At 44.0% G+C, this 20,718-nt stretch overlaps 1 protein-coding gene across 1 annotated transcript in view; it reads right to left on the bottom strand.

Moving 5' to 3' along the window:
• Positions 1-20,718, bottom strand: part of LOC141804538 (cadherin-18-like) — a 124,611-nt gene that overhangs the window by 44,141 nt on the left and 59,752 nt on the right. The window contains exons 3-4 of the mRNA XM_074689009.1: positions 12,008-12,302; positions 6,329-6,448 (exon numbers count right to left, since the gene is read on the bottom strand). Coding sequence (XP_074545110.1) covers positions 6,329-6,448; positions 12,008-12,302 — 415 coding nt within the window. The remainder of the gene's footprint in view (positions 1-6,328; positions 6,449-12,007; positions 12,303-20,718) is intronic.

A 20,718-nucleotide genomic window follows, 5' to 3' on the forward strand; every position in this document is an offset into this window, starting at 1 on the left:
CATGGTACTACGTTACTCCAGCTCGCAACTCCACCCCCTCAACCCTGCAACCTCTCCTGGACTTAATATTCCCATCATCAACGAGCTTGGACTCTGTCCCCGTCCCCGCTACATCCATAGAGGCTCCGGCTGAAAATTCACATACCACAACCAGCCCTGCAGCTCGGCTACAAACATTCCATCTCTATGGACAACCGACGCACGTATGACACATCATCAGAGCGCTGTTGGCCCACCTACTATCAGCCAGGGAATTACCGCGAGATCTCTGCACTCCACTATGGGAAACATCGCGAGACACCCGCACACCCAGCTTGATGGGCTCTGTGGAATGGATTACAGCCTGCGCGGAGTGGATTTTAATGTACTGAGACCTGTCCAGAGACACACCCCACAACCACTGCTTAAAATCGAACTGTTCAATACTCAGTCAATCAACAATAAATCCCTTCTGATTGAAGAGCACATCAGGGAGAAAAATCTTGACATCATGTGTCTTACAGAAACCTGGCACCCACATGAGGTTTATGCTGCCCTCAATGAGGCCTGTCCTCATGGCTACAGCTTCGTTGAGGCAGCTCGCAGCCCTGGCCGTGGAGGTGGCCTAGCAGTCATCCACCTACAAGACCTGGAGTTGTTCCCCATCATGCTGCCCATAACCTCCTCTTGTGAATGCCTTGCATTTAAATGTAAGCCACCTTATCCCATGACTGTTCTCCTCATCTACCGGCCCCCTAAACCCAACCCTGCATTCATTCCAGAAATGTATGGCCTTTTCACATCACTTTGCACTTCCTCTGCAAACCTCATAATTCTCGGCAATTTAAACATCCATGTTGACAACCCATCCTGCCATTCTGCTGCCAGCTTCCTTAATATGCTTGACACCCTCAACCTACAACAACATGTTGACGTTGCCACACATTCCCGAGGACATACACTTGATTTAGTCATCTCCAACTTTGCCCAAATCAATAACCTACATGTCTATGATCTTGGTGTCTCGGATCACATGACTGTGTCACTGGAATTGCCTTTTCCCACCCCCTACACCAAGCCAAAGCGACAGATTCTATTCAGAAATCTTAAAAATATAAACATGGATGCCTTTACCCTGGACCTGTAGTTTCTGTCCTCCAGCCTCACTGATCTCCTCTCTGTCGCTGACTCGGTGGATTTTTACAACAAATCCCTAAGCAGTCTTCTGGACCTTCATGCCCCAATTAAATCCAGGCAAGTCTCATTGTCCCGCTCAGCACCCTGGTACACCTGTGAGCTGAGAAAGATGAAGACTGCTGGGCACATCCTCGAGCGAAGGTTCGAGGCCTCTGGACTGACTGTTCACAAGCAGGCATACAGAGAACACATGAGAGGGTATGCTGAAGCTCTGAGGAATACCAGGTCCAGATACTATCCCACCATCATCAAAAACAGCCCTGGCAACTCCAAAACACTTTTCTCAAAAATGAATCATTTCCTCAAACCTCCTTCACCCAGTCATTGTGATGCCACAGATGAGAGGTGCAACATGAACATCAGTTTAAAGTCAACAACATCCGTTCACACCTTTCCACCGCAGCCGTGTCTCTGCCTCCAAACACCGACCCTCCATGTAAGACTATCCAGCCCCTCTGCTCTTTCCTCATCATCACACAGGAAGAGGTGGAGGACATCATCAAGAAAATGAAATCTTCCTACTGTTCCTTGGACCCTTTCCCAACAGACCTGCTGAAGGCCAACATCTCTGCCATCTCTCCTCTCATCACCAAAATCATAAACCACTCCCTCCTGGCTGGTCTTGCCCCATCCGCATTAAAAGCTGCTGTCATCAGACCTCTACTGAAAAAACCCACCCTGGATCCCGAGGTTCTCTCTAATTACAGACCCATCTCCAACCTTCCATTTCTGTCAAAGGTTTTGGAGAAAACAGTTGCAGCACAACTTCAGGATCACCTCAAAGACAATAACTTGTTTGAAAAATTCCAGTCTGGTTTCCGCCCTGGCCACAGCACAGAGACTGCCTTGGTCAGGGTCACCAATGTTCTCCTGATGGCAGCAGACACCGGCCCCCCCTCCCTACTCATCCTCCTGGACCTAACAGCTGCTTTTGACACAGTTGACCACAATATCCCTCTCCACCGCCTGAACCACACCATTGGATTATCAGATACTGTTCACCACTGGTTCACTTCCTACCTGACTGGCAGAACTGAGCATGTCGCCCATGGCAAAGCCAGATCCCACACCCACAGCGTCACCTACGGTGTCCCACAGGGCTCAGTATTGGGCCCCACCCTCTTTTCCATTTATCTACTCCCCCTTGGAAACGTCATCAGCAAACATGGGATATCATTCCATTGTTATGCTGATGACACACAGCTATACATCAGGACTACCCCCACTTCACCTACTTCTCAGCCAACATCCACACTGTCCGCCTGCCTGGAGGAGATAGAGGCGTGGATGACACTCAACTTCCTACAGTTAAACATTTCAAAAACAGAAGCCATCCTAGTTGGCACACCTCATCAGCTCCAATCCTCCACCTTCACCAGCATCACTTTTTCCGGCCAAAACATCCCCCTCTCTGCATCTGTCACCAACCTGGGTGTCAAAATGGACCCTCAACTCACCTTTGACACCCACATCAAACACCTCTGTAAGACATCATTCTATCACCTCAGGAACATTGCAAAACTCCGTCCAACACTCACCCTGGCAGATTCAGAGAAGCTTGTTCACGCCTTTGTCTCCTCCAGGCTGGACTACTGCAACGCACTCCTCATCGGGATCTCTGGCAGGAGCATCCAGAAGCTTCAGTACATCCAGAACAGCGCTGCCAGGATCCTGATGAGGGTGCGTAAGCACAAGCACATCACCCCCATCCTGAAATCCCTTCACTGGCTCCCGGTTACATACAGAATTTAGTACAAGGTCTCCCTTCTCACCCACCAGTGCATTTATGGACATGCCCCCCTTTACCTGCAGGAACTCCTCTCCCCCCAGACCTCCTCACGTACCCTCTGCTCTGCTGCCACCAACACCCTCAAGGTCCCCAGAACCAAGCTCCACACCATGGGCGATCTGGCTTTTTCCTCTGCAGCCCCGAGGCTGTGGAACGCCCTCCCTGACCACCTGAGGGCCCCACAGCCTTTAGAAGATTTCAAAAGAAATCTCAAAACTCATCTCTTTAAAAAAGCTTTTAGCTAGTTGGCAGTTTTAACTCCTAGAATCTATTTTTAGATAGAATTTTTTAAGGTGTCTTAATTGTTTTTAAATTGCTTTTAAATTTGTTTTTAATTTGTGTCTTATTCTTATTCTTATTCTTATTCTGTAGCACTTTGAGATTGTGTAAATGTAAAGTGCAATATAAATAAAATGCATTATTACTATCATTATTATTATGTGCGCACATGTCAACAAAGCCTCAGGGGCAGCTTTCCAGAGTGTCAGGAACATTTTAATGCAGTAAACAATCACAGCAATCACTATTTAAAGTGATACTCTGGGATGGAACAAGTTGGGTCCTATCACAAGGTTTAGGGCAGAAATTACCCCTACAGCAGTGTTTTTGTGCAGCAGAAGCCCAGAGCGCTCACACCAAACACCCCCTCCCTGCTCCTCTGCAGGTTTCCTCTGCACTCAGACGGGGCCATATTTTACTTGACCAAAAACACAAATAAACGGACTCCCACTGAAAAAATCTGATATCGGTCTGCATTCACGCTTTATTTAGAGAATTTTTAGCGCGGTACTTTCACACAAAAACACCACTAAATAAGGCTCTAGTTCTCATCGTGTCGTAAAACGGCGCTACCTCCACTGCAGAGCCACAGCTGGCGACGAGGCGCTTGCCGCTTAGTGTACCAGTCCGCGCACGCGGCGTGCCAGATATAAACAAACGCAGGTAGTCTGCCAGGACGAAGAGACACAATGAAAACTTTTATTTGTGTTTTTGGTCAAGTAAAAAATGGCCCCATTTGAGTGCAGAGGAAACCAGCAGAGGAGCAGGGAGGGGGTGTTTGGTGTGAGCGCTCTGGGCTTCTGCTGCACTAAAACACTGCTGTAGGGGTAATTTCTGCCCTAAACCTTGTGATAGGACCCAACTTGTTCCATCCAGGAGTATCACTTTAACGCACCCTCTCCATGAGTGGACATATTAGCAGACTTAGTGTGAGGGAATTACCCACAGTTTATAGTAATGTGACGTAAAACCGTAGAAACGCAGGGTTCCTGGGGGAAACCTGCAAACACGGCAGGTTAAACAACAACATGGAAATAGAAAAAAGAGAGAACCCAAACAAGAATTTAAAGAAATTAAAACCAATGTTGATGCTTCATAAATATTAGTCTACCTGTCTTTACGAATGAACGTATAACACAGCCTTAATCTTCCCAAATATTTATATTTTTACAAATACTTTGTGTGCAGTTTAATTACTGCATCCGGGTTACACCATTTTGAGCTCTTGTAGACTCATGCACTGAGACGCTTTCCAGGTGAACTGAATTAAGTCTGCAAGGGCTCAGGACGATTCTATTCTATTCTATTCTATTCTATTCTATTCTATTCTATTCTATTCTATTCTATTCTAGCTCAATAGCATTCATGTCAAATGACTGTGTTACTGGACTTGAGGGAAACTTCCCTTCTTTTATTAATGGCAAAATGTGTGTGTGTGTGTGTGTGTGCGTGCGTGCGTGCGTGTGTGTGTGTGTGTGTGTGTGTGTGTGTGTGTGTGCGTGCGTTTATCATACTCTGTTACAGCAGAGGGAGTAAACACACACATCATTCACCTGCAGACGCCTGAATATAAATGAAATTATGCAAAACAGAGAATAAGATCCCTCTCACTGAGAGTCTGTCATTGTTAGCACACACACACACACACACACACAGACAGACACAGACACAGACACACAAGGCTACACAAATGTTGTGGCTTTGGTACCCAAACCTCTTGCCAGTTCTCAGTCTCAAGTTAATTCCTCCACATTGAGCGCACAAAGAGAAGAGCCACACAGGAAGGGAGCTCATTTCACACAGAGCATGTGTGTGGAATGTGAAATGGTAAGAAGGATGTAAACAGGTTAGCAAGCTGTGGGCCGTTTGTGAGCTGATTGGTTGACATGTGTCATGTGAGCTCCTCATATGGAGCCAGTATATCAAAGGCAGGTTTTCTGAGTGGGCCTGCCCTACACTTCGGAAAATGATCCAGTGAAATGAGGGGATGTTGGGTGCAATCTGTCATGAACTGGGAGTCCTGGGAGACCTGGGGCTCTGGGAGTCCTGCCTATCCTACTTTGTTTGGTTTTGTTATTTTCTCTTTTCCATTGAGCAGTAGCTCTTGAGCCAAGAGGGCTTCAGGAAAGACAGTTTTCCAACAAACAATCTGTGGCTAATACCATTCCAGCAGTTTGTGGTTCATACCATTCCAGCAGTTTGTGGTTCATACCATTCCAGCAGTTTGTGGCTCATACCATTCCAGCAGTCTGTGGTTCATACCATTCCAGCAGTCTGTGGCTCATACCATTCCAGCAGTTCATTGGTTTTTTGTTGATGATCACATGAAAGAGTTGACGAAGGGTCTCAAACAGCTGACATTTTAACTATAGTCCGTCCTTTATACAGACTGGTCTAGAACACATCAAGCTCTTGTTTAAATGAATTCTCAGGTGGTGAGGTGAGACAGATGTGTGGAGAAGCAGCACCCACTGAGGCATCACTCATTGGTTTATTACATTACAATCCTCACATGACTACAGCACAGACCAGACATCCAAACAGGGGGTGGGTTCATTGCGTTAGAGCAACATATACCTGTGAATATTCACAGTGTAGACAGTGATAAAACAAACACATGGTGCAGGAACTGTGCCTCACACGTCCCATCAGTGCTCTTTAGTTTAAATAAAGGAATTAAGAGGTTGGGTTATATACTTTTTGTGACCCGTAAGGATGCATCTATGAAACATGTTTGTGATTTCCTGTTTAGTCCTACAATCCTGACGGACTGTCCTGAGGATAAAGTGAGCATCAACCAGATTGAGTGCCATGAATTGATCAAGACAAAGCACCAAACAGCAGTGAACTGACAATAAGAACAAAAAGTACTTGTCTTACTCACAGTTACATCATCAAAACCTTTTTTTTTTTTTTTTTTACCCTTGTTCCTTATATTCAACACAGACAGTAATGCTTTAACCTCTGATCTATCAACTGCTGGAGTCCTGAGCATCTGTTCGTCTATGGGGTCCTTAGAGAGTGAACCAGACAGCAGATGTAACACACTCAGGGTGAACGCAGAGAATGTAACAGCAGCCTCACCTGTCTTTGGGTCCACTGAGAAGTATGGCTGTCCCTCGATGATGCTGTATACTATCTTGGCGCTGTTCCCATAGGTCGGGTCGTCTGCATCTGACGCCGTCACTTGGAGAACTGATGTACCTGTACAGAGGAGGGAACATGTACAAACAGTCCAGATTGTTTTGTCAAAAGAATTGGTCAGCACAGAAGGAAATAGACAGGAAACATGAACGTAAACAGGTTTGACTGGGATCATCTGCAGCTGTAATACCTACATCATTAACCTGTGGGAAAGATTCTTCATCAAGAGACTACTTGGGTAAAATTTGTATTTTTAACTATTCAAACAGAGGAAATGAAGTATGTTTCAACCAGGATTTCTTTTTATGAACTAATATACCACACCCCAGGTCATCTACAGAAATGTAAGAGTGTCTGTACTCTTTCCAGTTCTGTCTTCCCCTAGCATAGCCTTTCCTAAACTATGGGTTGCGCTCCACAGTGGGTCGCGGACCGTATTTGACCGAGTCCCCAGTTGGTGGAATAAGATGTGGAACATATTTGGAAAATAACCCTCTGAACTAAAATTGAATTAAAGAGTGGTCATTACCCTGTGTGGTGTTTATCTCAGGTGTATCTCTTTATGTGGCAAGGTGCTCAATAACAAGAGTTTGAAATTTAGTAAACTGGACCGACGTCTTCAAACCAGACATCTGACATCTGGGAAAGAAAGCATTTAAGAAAAAATGTCTTTAGTTTTTTATCTTTGTCACTGTCTCATACATTAACTCATTATTTTAAACAGATCTGCCAGCACTCCAGACTTGGGAGGGAGGCTCCAGCTTTTTAACCCTTTCTCCTTCTGTACTCCTCACTTCTGATTTCTCTCGATTACCCCCCAATTTTAAGTATGGTACCATGAGCTCTAATATTTTTTCAAGATCAAATCAAGTCCTGTACTTGTCCCTTTTATCAAAACCCCCAGAAACATACACCCCTCTCCCTGCAGTTGGTGTGATCCAAAGATGCATGAGACCCTCTCTTACTTCAGTCAGACACACGGAGAAAGCAGGTGGCTGTGTGGCACTGGATGTTGACTGTTAGTATCACTATGTCACAGGTAAAAGTTAGTCATATGGTAAATTCTGGCTGATTATTTCAGGCAGAAATGCAAAGGAAAATTTAAATCTAAAATGTAAAGTGTTGCTCTTGATTTACTCCACACATACTTTTAAGTGAATCTAAAAAAAAAATGTAGCGTAAGATCAATAGTTACGTGAAACCCTCATTGTTTCCATCTGAATATTGCAAAAAGACTCAAACTAATACTGAAACTAACAAAAAGTAAATAATAAGCATTTTAATAAAGGGGTGGGGAGCAGAAAACCTGCCTTAAAAACAAATAGAAACTAAACTGAAACACAGTTACTTTGTCCATCAGCGCCTGTTAAATACACTGACCTTTTTACAATGTAATTTCCTTTCATTGTGTTAGTTAGATAACGCTAGTGTGCTGTGAGATACTGTAAGATGTGCCATGGGAAATTATCCAATTTTACTAAACTGGTCTAAAAACTAATAACAGTCTACAAGCAATGCACTTTCTTCCATGTCAGCAGGTGGTCACCGTGTGGGCCAGCTCCCGGGACAGATGTAATCTGTTCCTTTGTCATTAATAGGAGTACAAAATGAAGAGACAGTTACACAGCTGGCTTATCCATTCAGAATACTTTTGATCCACCTGCACTCCTGGTTTGTCATCACCAAATCGCAGAACATTTGGTGATATATTGTATACTCTCCAGGTGTCTCCGCCTCATCCTCCTCACAATAATGTACTCCATCTTTTTAGATCAGGTAAAAAATAAAGACTAAAACAGAGAAATATGGGAAGTCAATGTTAAACCCACTCACGGCTTTTCTCCTCCCTCTCTGCCATTTGCGCGGAGGGAGGCATGGACGCGCACCTCTGTGCTCCTCTGCGCTCCTCTGCGCCTTGACTGCGCCTCTCTTGGCACTGCAGGAAATTTGCAAAGTGCGCTGGTCACGCCCTGTCCGCACGGCGAAGGCCAGCGCAGAGCAGGTGCGCCTGCACTTGCGCCTGGTCTACGAAATTAGAGCCCCTAATTAGAGCCCCTAATGTTAATACCCCAATCCAAATAATTATGTAGATATTAGGTCCAAGAACCCTGCCTTGAAGCCGCCGTTAGACCATGTTAAACAGTCCTGAGTTGAAGCTGCAGTCAGACTTCAGCCTGAACCCGTCACAGACTGAGGAGAGTGGAGCTGTGTCAGTTTATGTCAGAAGTGACAGAGAAACAGACGAACATGCACCTGTGTCAGATTCAGAGAGTAATACATTTCCAATACCCAGGGCAGTTGATTGGTGTATCTACTAATTTCTTCCAATCAAAACCTTAATGCCTGTTGACAGGAATTTGTGACAAACCCTGTCAGGTCTGGATAGAGCTGAGATGACCTTGGTTTCCCACTAATGCCTATTGATTCATATTCTACACATATCAACAAGTAAACAAAATGCACTATGTTCCAATAAATTGGTCAGAGGGTGAGTTTATTATATCTGTGCATATCATACAACTTATTTATAACTATTGTATGTGCTATATTCAAATGTACGATCTCTGCTCAATTTAGCATCTGTAAGAATGCAAAAACACACAAAACTTACATAAAAAAAGATTTTAAATTAACTCAGGCAGTGAGGGGGTTAACTTTATATGAGGTCATTTTGCGACATGCAGCCAGGCCCAGCAGTGTTATGGTTTATTGATACCACCAGATGAGCTGATTGGCCTTCTGTAAATGATGCCTTTTCATCATTAAATCTTCAAAGATAAGAGAACAAAAAGGTTTGTTTTTCTGGAATTTTCTAGTATAATGTAGGAACATTCTGAACCTAATCCATCACTTTAGGTGCTGATTCTCCAGCCGGGAGTTACTCTGAGGTGTGACCCAGCAGAAATCTGTGATTTGGCTCTGTGTGTGGTTCCTGTGTTTGTCACTTATCTGAAGGGAACAAAGAGCAGAAGGAAACAGAGTGGGCCATCAGCTGGGCTCTTGTTGAGAGCCACAGCCCATTAACTGGAGCATGTGGCAGCATCTCATTCATCATGGTAGACCTGCACGGTTTGATCCCCTGGCAGAGACTCTGGTACATGTTCAGGGCTAAATTAAGGGTCCCTTCAGTGCTTTTAGTCTTTGCATTTTAAACACAACTCCTATGTTCATATAGATCACCAAGCTAACTCTAAGGCTTTAGTTTTTTACTGTAGCTGTGAAATCACTCACCATGGATTTCCTGTGCTCTCTGTGTGACTGTGTTAGAATATGCACTCAGGCTACAAACTAAAGAACTCACAGCTTTAGCGTTCATTTTATCTTTTACAGTTTTCAGTGGTGTTGATTGTCAAATGTGTTTCCTTTGATTCTACTGGGTCTGTGGGTACTTTTCCACCTCAAAGGGACACCTGAGGGTGGGTCCAATCACCAACTGTAATACAGCCATGTAAGATGAGCATGATAAGCATTATTCAATAAAAGGTACTTTGAAGTTCCATCATTTCAGCTGATTGACCACCAATCAGTTATTTCTATAAGATAATCCTGGACTTCTGACGTGAAGACGGGAGCTAATCTTATACTGTGAAAGGTTGAATGTGTAGGAGAAAGAGCTACATTTGAAGTCCATTAAACTCTCACAGCAGGGATCTGACTGCTCGCACAGCTTGTGTGTTTTCTCAACATCTGCTCCTAACCTGACCCTTAAAAAGTTTGAACCTTTAATTCGCTGAAGAGGATTCAGCAAAGAGGATACAAATCAAAAGACATCCTGCTGAGAGGCAGAGCGGTTCAGAAAAAGGTGAGAGATCTCAGGAACAGAGGACAGGAAGTAGAGAGAGAGTGATGGCTCGGAAAAGGTCAGAGGGTCAGTGAGAAAGAATGAGCACCAAGAAGAAAACAGGAGATGATACACAGAGACAAGTAAATGCTATTCAGAAGACCACCACTCCTCATGCTCAGTAGTATCATGCATTTGTTCTGTACAGAGGGATTATCAGTCTGCGTCATCATAAAGATGTACACGCACTTTGAGCGCAGATTAAGTTCAACCTGTTAGCAGCATCAAAATGTTCTGTGGTCAGTAGTCAGAGGCAATACTAGACAACAGAGGCGACGTCTATCAAGTTTACTAACAGAGCAACTAGTGGAGTGGACATTGGAGTTAATCACTGAATCAGACTCAGCGATGGGCCGATTCAAATGCTAGAGCCAGATGTTTCGACTGCACTAAAGAAAGATTTACCCCCAGGTGTTCTGCATACCAGATCTGTTAGATAACATTGCTCACATTTTTTCTCTAATGTGATTTTTTTTTTGCCTTTTTAGGTATACATGAGCCATAACCTCTATTTTATGATAGGTGGTAAACTGTCAGATTCTACACTGAAAAAAATGTTTTGTTGAATTAACCTAATTTTATTAATTTTAGCAGTTGCACGCAATATCTCTGGATAATATATTTAATCTTAATCTCAAATTTCTTAAGAGATCACAACTAAATCCATGTTCATCAAACTAAATTGTATTGAATTATTGAATTGACTCATTTCAAACTGGAGTGAGGAGTGAGGAGGGAGTGCAGTGGTTATTAGACCCCGCTGTACATTAAGATGTTGTCCTGCCAAGGGCACAGGCTTTCTGTGCTCCACATGGCATGGACTCGCTGTCTGTGCCCTGTGGCATGGACCGTGTACCTTTAAGCATGTTTAATATTTTATATGTTAATAAATGAGATGTGTTGATGGACTAAAATTATGATCAGAAATGACAAACTGGGTTTAGTCTTCAGTTATATTCAAATTACCATTACTGAGAGAGAATTTTAATTGGAGCACAGATGGCGAGGCAGCCAGGACAAGCAGCCAATGCCATGGAGCAGAGCCAGGCAGCCAATGCCATGGGGCACAGTCAAGCAGCCTATGCTGTTCAGCACAGACAGCCAGTCAGCCAATTAGCTAGCGCAGTGGACCACAGACAGGCAGCTAGTCCATGCCATGGAGCACAGACACACTATCCCCGCATGGTATCTTAATGTGCATCAGGGTCTCATATCCACAGTGTTCCCTCCTCATCCATGGTTTTTCCTTTTGAGTTTTGCAGATTATTGAGTTGAAACAACTTAGAATTTTATGTTGAACTAATGCAAAATATTGATTTGAGAAGAATTAGAAAATTTAGTTTATTTGACCTACTAAATTGTGTTAAATGAACTTGTTAATTTCATTTCAAAGAACTTAATTTATTTAGGTGTGACCAATTGAAACAATTTAAGTTGGTCCAACTACTTCTTTTTATTAGTTGTAGCAACGCAGAATTTCAAGTTGACATGATCCACAAAAATACATTTGAAACCTTAACTTAAAAATATTGAGCTGGATTGATTGAAAAAATAACATCACTGCAACTGATCGAAGATTCCCTTTTTACAGTGAAGTGCAAGTGGCCCTCTCGGCCTTTACCCAATGAACTGTCTCTGTTCATACCAGGTCTCTGCAGGACTCCTGCTGGCTCACGTTAATGACCTGTCTAACACCGATCCACATGATCAGAGAGCGCTGAGCTCAGGTTGACTGAGTGTGTGTGGTCTGAATGAGGTGTTACACTCTCCTGGCTTACCGACATCAGACATCTCAGGCACGGAGGCTGAGAACGGTCCGTCAGGGAAAGTGGGGGCGTTGTCGTTGACGTCCTGGACCTTGATGATGAACTCTGACTCCACCTCCAAGGAGCGGTTGGTTCGCCTGTCCACTGCCCTTGCGTGCAGCACATACTGGGACTTGGTCTCTCTGTCCAGGCTCTTGGCAGCGTGGATGTCACCCGATGTCTCATCAATTATGAAGACGGAGCCGGCCCCCTCGCCGGACAGGATGTATCTCACTGAGCCATCGCCCTTGTCAGAGTTGGAGTGCAGCTGGAGATGAAAGGAGAGAATGGGTGAAGGAGGGAGCGTGAGCCTGTTATACAGAGTAATATCCACATGTCAGGATGAGTGGTCAGTTAATGGTGAGGAGCGCAAGATGAGAGGAGCAGCCGTCCAATAGGAGGAGGAGAAGCAGGAGTGATGGAGACAGGAGTGGCAGGTTGTTATAAAGGTTCAGTGTCTGAAACAAGTTACTGCTGCTCTGAATTAGTAAAGACACAGAGACAAACTGTGCTCCATAGCAGCCTGGGAACCGTGTGTGACCAACAGACCCACCCACTGATCTGTTTCTGATGTCACTTAGAGTCCGCTCGGAACACTTCCTTAACCAGAGTCAATAGCCATGGTTACATGAGGAGTTTTCCGTCTTTCCGTATGAATCTTTCTGAATGACTTTTCCAAAAACAATAGTATACATGGAAAGGAGTATTCCGATCTCTGGTCTACATGGTGTTGCAATACTCTGTATTCGAGTTTATCGTCCGTTCAGTCTTGGAATTATGTTCATTTCTTTCAAAGTTTGGATCAAAAACAAACTTTCCGCAGCAGTCCAGTGCTGACGGCTTGCCGCCATTTTTAAAATTGAGGAACGTCTCTAGATGCGTCTTACGTCATATCTGAGCATGCTGAAAGAACACACCCTGACAACTTTCTGTTTGAGTGGATACATGATTCCTCAATTGGTTTGGGGAAAGAATATTCCACCCCTGTGAAACCGATTAAATGTCCATTCAGATTGGCACTTTTCTTTCAGAATGAGGTGTATACAAAGGTATAATTCTTTCCGTTTGAGCAAATAAACCGAATGCAAGCGGAATATTTGGGTCCATGTATACGTGGCTAGTGGCTATGTTTACATGCAGTCAACAGAGGGGTTAAGGTCAATATTCCAGTGTCTGTAACATTCGGAATAACCCGTTTACTTGTCTGAGCAAACAGGGTTATTCCTGTTTACATGGTATCCTGATCAAAACAGAGACGCAGGGACAACATCTCAATGCACAGAGAACGTCATGATGCAATGGGTATCTTTTCTGCTTCTTCTTCCTGCTTCCTCCATAGCCACAATAACAACAACAGCAGCAGCACGGTGGACTTCCTGTACTCCAAAGACCTGCCAATAAACTCCAAAGAAGCACAGAACTGTGCTGTGTCGCTCCAGAACGATGTCAAAGTCACATTAAATATGACCTCATTGTTCAGACCCCAGTATCTGATTGGGCACTGCATCTGAAAGTGACCTGAATCTGATTTCAAAATGTCAGATTCAGTGTGACTTGTGCCGTTCAGACTGTCAAAAACACAGCAGATATATGGGACACGGAGCAGGCTTCATCCAGCAGGCAGGAATAACAAACACAGCAGCATGACCCCTGTCCATCATTCAGGCCTTTGAAAAGCTCTCATTCATTTCAGTCTTCAGTCATGTGTTTGAGGATTCCTGTCTCTGTCTATGTGTAGGTCCTCTTCTCTGTTACCTGTTGACCATCACACCTTCACCTGAGACACTAATAACTGCCACAAAAGAGTTGCTGTGAGTTTTGAAAACACAGTATCATAGGGTGTTTTCCACATGACATAAAAGAGTTTAAAGTCCCCGTGAGGAGTTTCTGAGTGATCTTAATAAGTCTCCCTTCTAGATATATACCTTATTGTCATCCACACTTTAAAATAAGATTATTAGCACCAATACAGGTTATTTCTAAATGTTACTTAGTAGCTTCTCAATCAGGTTGGCAAGGACCAGATTGATTTGATCTAGGTCTCTATGCCAACACCACACTGGCTGATGAAGTTTAGTAGAGAGAAGAGAGATCTGTGTTTTTCTCTGCTGAATTTCTGTGATTAATTTTGTAGTGATGGTGGACACTGGAGCCTAACTGTCAGACAGAAAAAAAGACAGAAGAGCAGAAGAAAGATAAACAGGAGAGAGATAGCACAAAAGCTAAAGGCTAACACAGAGGCTTCACTGTTTGTGCTAATGTTCATTCCAACATGTAGCTGTTATTCTGCAGTGGTCTGTTCAAACTTGAGAGTCTATCAATAAAATGAAGAGTGAGGTTAGATTAGCTCTGCTTGGTAGACAAACTGACAGTGTTTGCTTGTTGTCATGTTTCAAACCGTAGCGCTACGTAGCTGTAGTGATAAGTCCTGTACCTCGTGGTGTTGTACCTTGTAAAAAAGTTAACTTTAACAAAGAAAATTTGTTCCAAAACAAACACATACCTGGTTAAAAAGTCACATCTGTAAGACACTATACATGAGAGTTTGGGTCAGAAAGTGGCAAGCCAGTCACATTAAAATAGATCCTCATAGCATCTTTAAGTTTTAAATGTTTTTCTCTAGATTTGATTATATTTATTCACCTGGAAAAGGGTGGGCAAACAAGCTACAACGGTTACACGCTAACATTAAGATAGTAAATGATTTATGTTTTTTTAAATCACACACACAAAAAAAACAAAACTGCTGGTTTCCTCTTTAAAACTGTCGGAAAGATAACAGAAGAAGACAGTTTTTCAGTTCAAGGAAGTCCTGCTGTTCCCTGCAAAGGACATTTGATTTTTAAAAAAGATTAATAAATGCTTATGAAAATAAATTTATGCAGCATGCTACTTTCAACTAAGACAATTATTTAATGCAGAAAAATTTAGAAATGATAACAGTTGTTTTCTTCCAGGTCTCAGAAAGATGTTTAGAAAAGTGTTGACTGATTCATCACCCCACGCTCTGATGGATGCTCCCAAAAGAAGATGTTAGTTTGAAAAGTCATGAAATAAAGAGTTGAAACTGAGAATACTCAACTTCGTCCTAAATACCCAGTGTGAGCCCAAAGTCAGTGGATATATTGTGCTTCAAGCCAGACAACACAATTCAAGACAGAACCTGTCCCTGTAGGGATTCAGGTCCCCAGACACAGAAAGATTTATACTGTAACAAGACTGTGAGGATCACCAATAGGCCTTTCATGTCCTCATGTCTTTCACAAATAACTGGAGAACAAGGAGTTAAAGGAGGCTGATCACAACAGGAGCAACACTAAAAACATAAAGAGACAACATAACACATTAGGACCAGACTTACACAGCCAGAACGAGCTCATACAAGAGTAAAGACAAAGGAGATCCATGGTCCTGGCACAGGATTTAACATTAGAAATAAAAAGAGGGATGAAAAACGACAAAGAGGAGGAGGTATCAAAGAAAAACAGTGTTTCTAACAACAGCTGGGGAAGGAGCTGCTGACATTTTAAGGCTGCAGTGCTCCCCCATGCACACACGTCTGCAGCCAAAGCAACAAAAGCATGTGAGGGCGTAAAACAGGACTCAAAAGGAGTGTGGGCGGTCAGGAAGCCACAGTTATTAATTTAAACAGGTTAATTCCCTCTGCTGCACTAAGCTCCGTCACTAACCATCCACGGCAAAGATTCATCCTCTTTACGTAACATCAGAGCATCACGCTGTCAAAGAGAGGCTTCTGAGTGTGGCAGTCAGGGTTGAGTGGGTTTTTCTCCTGCCTCTGCCCCTGAGCAAAGCAGTCATCAGACTTCGACTCAGTCCCTGGGCGCTGTCCTGTGGCTGTGCACTGATCCTGAATCATTAGGAAGGTCAGATGAAGAAGAGTAATGGTTAGAGAAGAAGGGTGTCACGTCTGTTCCTGATCAAAAAGACACGACAGGAAGTACAGGCTGTCCACGATGTCTCTGTGCAGTTTGAAAAATGTATTACTAAAGAAAACGCTTACAAAAAAGAACTGTTTTAAAACCAGTGCAGATGACCAAAGTACTGCACAAGCTTAAAAACACAGTCAGTAAAAACAATTAGTTGGTGTAAAATAGTCAAAAGGGTAGATATTAAAAAAAAAAAACACAAAAGAAAAAGCCACAATGAATGGACAAAAACAAAAAGTTGTCTTGCTCAACATGTATTAAATGCCAGTGCAAAGAGGTGGGTTTTAAGAAGTGATTTAAAGCTCTCAGTAGTCTGAGCGGTCCTGATATTCAGAGGCCTCAGTGTGGGAGCAGCCCCGTCAAGGCTCTGTCACCTCTTGCTTTAAGCCTCACTCTTGGGACATCAAGAAGGACCTGGTGTTTTGACCAAGTGGCAACCTCTGGTGTAAAAATATGAAACAATGCTGAAGTGCTAAAATCTGCTGTTTCTCAAGTGTCCTCTTGAGGCTGGGTCCAGAAGTACAGGAAGTCACATACACACCAAGCCAAAAAAAAAAAAGCCGTATTCACAGCAGAAATACACAGAAATAAAAACAAACAGCCAAGTCCAAAAAACGTCTGAATCACTAATTTCACTATCAGAACACAGTGCACCATCGCCCTGAAGCTGTTTGTGTGGACACCTGAAGCCCATGTCACTCCAAATATGGCCGCTGCAGCTGATTTGCTTCAAAAACAGACGGTGACATCGGGAGACTACATCCATGAGACTATGTCCACTAGACCACGTCCACGAGGCTACATCCACTAAACCACGTCCGCGAGACTACGTCCACTAGACCATGTCCGCGAGACTACGTCCACGCGGCTACTTCCACGACGAGACTAGGTCCACAAGACTAGGTCCACGAGACTACGTCCACGTGGCTACATCCACGAGGCTACGTCTACGAGAATACATCCACTAGACCACGTCCACGAGACCACGTCCACGAGACCACGTCCATGAGACTATGTCCACTAGACCACATCCACAAGACCACGTCCACGAGACCACGTCCACGAGACCACGTCCATGAGACTACGTCCACTAGACCACGTCCACGAGACTATGTCCATGAGGCTTTGTCCACAGGACTACGTCCATGAGACTATGTCCACTAGACCACGTCCACGAGGCTACTTCAACTAGACCACGTCCACGAGACTATGTCCACAAGGCTACTTCCACGACGAGACTACGTCCACAAGACTAGGTCCACGAGGCTACGTCTACGAGACTACATCCACTAGACCACGTCCACGAGACCACGTCCACGAGACCACGTTCACGAGACTATGTCCACTAGACCACATCCACAAGACCACATCCACGAGACTACGTCCACGAGGCTACATCCACTAGACTATGTCCACGAGGCTATGTCCACGAGACTATGTCCACGAGACTATGTCCACAAGACTATGTCCACGAGACTATGTCCACGAGACTACGTCCACTAGACCACGTCCACGAGGCTACGTCCACCAGACTACGTCCATGAGACTACATCCGCGAAAACTACATCCGCGAAAACTACATCCACGGGACCATGCCACTAGACTATGTCCACGAGACTACGTCCACTAGACTAGGTCCACGAGGCTACGTCTTCGAGACTACATCCACTAGACCACGTCCACGAGACCACGTCCACGAGACCACGTTCACAAGACTATGTCCACTAGACCACATCCACAAGACCACGTCCACGAGACTACGTCCACGGGGCTACATCCATTAGACCACGTCCACGAGGCTATGTTCAGGAGACTATGTCCACGAGACTATGTCCACAAGACCATGTCCACGAGACTATGTCCACGAGACTACGTCCACTAGACCACGTCCACGAGGCTACGTCCACCAGACTACGTCCATGAGACTACATCCGCGAAAACTACATTCGCGAAAACTACATCCACGGGACCATGCCACTAGACTATGTCCACGAGACTACGTCCACTAGACTATGTCCATGAGACTACGCTCTGATTAAAGCATGCTGGTTCAAACACTCACTAAGGTATGGTGGTGCCAACCCATGCAAACTCTTATGGACAAACAGCACAATTCGAAACTGGATCCTGAAGCTGACAGGGAGCCAGTGAAGAGAGGCCAGTACAGGCGTGATGTGATCATGTCGTCTCTTCCCAGTCAGCAGGTGTGCAGCCCTGAGCCGTATAACGTACACAGAATTGCAATTATCCAACCGAGATGGGATGAACTGTGGAGGCGTATTTGGGACAAAATTCAAGGGAATTTGCAAACATGAAAATGTCGCTTTGCATTCCACAGCCTGGATTGAGGCACGGTGCCACGATGATAACTCCACCTGGAGGCCTGTGCCTGTGAGCCTGAGCTCAGAGAAAACTTACCCTCCTCTTATAGATACATTTCCTCTACACATTTGCAGATCACGCACACGGCGGGACTGTAGCAAAAATCCTGTGTACACAGAAAGCCAATTGGGAGGCCTGCCTCAGCTGTAACTGATGATTTGTGTCTATCTTCAGGTCTAGTAAAAATCACCTGGACTTTTTAGCCATTTGGGACTGTATATTATTTGCAAATCAGTCCATACATTTGTAGATTTGTGCATGCAATTGTAATTATTTTATACATTTGCGAATTTGTCCACACATTTGTGGATCACTTCATTTGTTTGTAGATGCATTTACACACACACATTTACTTTTGCTTCAATAATAGCTCCATCCTAGTTCAGATTTGAGACTGAATATTTAGGAAGTGGTTGAGTTTGTGTTTCCTGACTGTTGACTGATGAGTCAGCACCATCATGGTCCTGTTGTTTGATATAACTTCATGTGTTATGATCAAAGCTGCAAACGCGTGAATGATCAAACACTGAATCTGCTCACTTTAAAGACTTGATGGAGTTTAGCTCACACACACACTGAGAAAATGTGATGGTTTAGTCAGGTAAGGTAAGGTTAGGGACTTTAAACTCAGCTAGCCTGGCCCACTGCAGCCCTATCTCCTGTAGGCACATTTTTACTGTTGAGGAAAATCACACAAAAGCCTCCTGAGGTGAGGGAGTGAGTCCAAGCCACGGCACACTGCAGCCGCCTCGTGCAGAGCTTGGACCGGAGAGAAGGAGATCTGTGACACTGAAACAAAGACTGGACCTGAACGGAGGCTCCAGAGACAGCTAAAAATTCACCATGTATTTATTCAAAGAGCAGTCAATACACAGGCCGGCAGCCAGAGCAGACACAGTCCAACAGACAGAGTCAAAAAACATGTACACTAGTCAGAAACACCAACGCAGACTGGAGGTAGACAGGCTGGATGTTTGACTCCAGGTCCAGGATGAAGTCCTCCTCTTCACTTCATTCTCTTCATGCTGTAAACACCATAAACACCATAAACAGTTCTCTAGCCTCGTGTTTCTCTCTGACTTAACCATCAGAACATTTCTATCCAAGAATTTGAATAATCTATAGGAACAATAAAAGAAGACACCTCGTCGTAACTGATTGCTCTATATGGGCGGATCAGTGGTGCTGCATGGTGCACTGTTTTAATATTTCAGTTAAAATGAGGATGTATGAGTGTTTCATGGATATTTGTAACGACATGTAACTTAAAACAAGACAGTGGTGATCCCATGTCTGAGCAGAGACAGTCAGCTCATGACAAAAACATTTTTCTTTCATGGCTGGAACAACACTTTGCAACTCCTCACACTGGGAACACACCGGATGAGTCTTCAGTTGCTCTGATGCGTGTTAACTCACACATGCATCAACTCACACTGGTTGCATGTTCAGTCCAGCATGTAAATGAACTAGTGCTGTCAGCGGGTTACAAAAAATTAATCAAATTAATCACAAGATATTTAATTAATCAATGTAATTAATCATATTTTAATCTCATATTTGCTTAATATCCCCAAGTAAAGAAGCTGAATTTTAGGACAGTACAAAATTGTAGTGTATGACTGATCAAACATACACATGAATACACCCATCAACTGGCCAATACTAAAATGTCCATGTTCCCTGCCATTGACGTCATTTCAATTGCAACTTCTATAGACTGCGTCTATAGAAATAAATTATATTTTTTAGGGGGGGTGCAGGAGCTAGTGGGGCTTGTCAATCAAAATCCTGCTCTTAAACTATTTTGAATGAGAGCTCAGCATGGATATGAGGCAAAGACGTGAGATGACAGAGACATAGCGAGACGCTGTAAGTCAGAAAAGTTCAGGCAGCTCACGCTGGTTTTGACACGGTCTGTTTTATTTTGACAGTCACTTAGTGTTTTTGGTGGTTTCCGTGCATGACTTCCTGTCCTGCTCAATCTTCCCCACCATGAAGACACGCAGCACAGCTCTGGCATCCAGCAAAAATAGGATGGTGACCTGCCAGACCAGGCACTCAACGGGACCAGTGTAAGTTAAAACACTGACTAAGATGGTAACCTGTCGGATTCAGATGATTATGATTAAGCAGTGACGCACTGAAGACTCAACTGGTGTATTTCAGCCGTTAGACTAAGATTCTTTTGCCACAATCTATCAGACCACAATCCTCAGTACACAGCCTTTTCAACCAGGATCCTTCGTTCACAGCCTGAGAGCCAGAGTCCATAGTCTTTAGACCTGAATCATCTGTCCACAGCCCTGGACCACAATCAGTTGCAGTCTTCTAGACCACAATCCTATGTCCACA

This window comes from Halichoeres trimaculatus, unplaced genomic scaffold, assembly GCF_033239565.1.
Source record: "Halichoeres trimaculatus isolate MK-OKI-2021-1 unplaced genomic scaffold, fHalTri1.1 fHalTri1_scaffold_15, whole genome shotgun sequence".
Taxonomy (NCBI): Eukaryota; Metazoa; Chordata; class Actinopteri; order Labriformes; family Labridae; genus Halichoeres; species Halichoeres trimaculatus.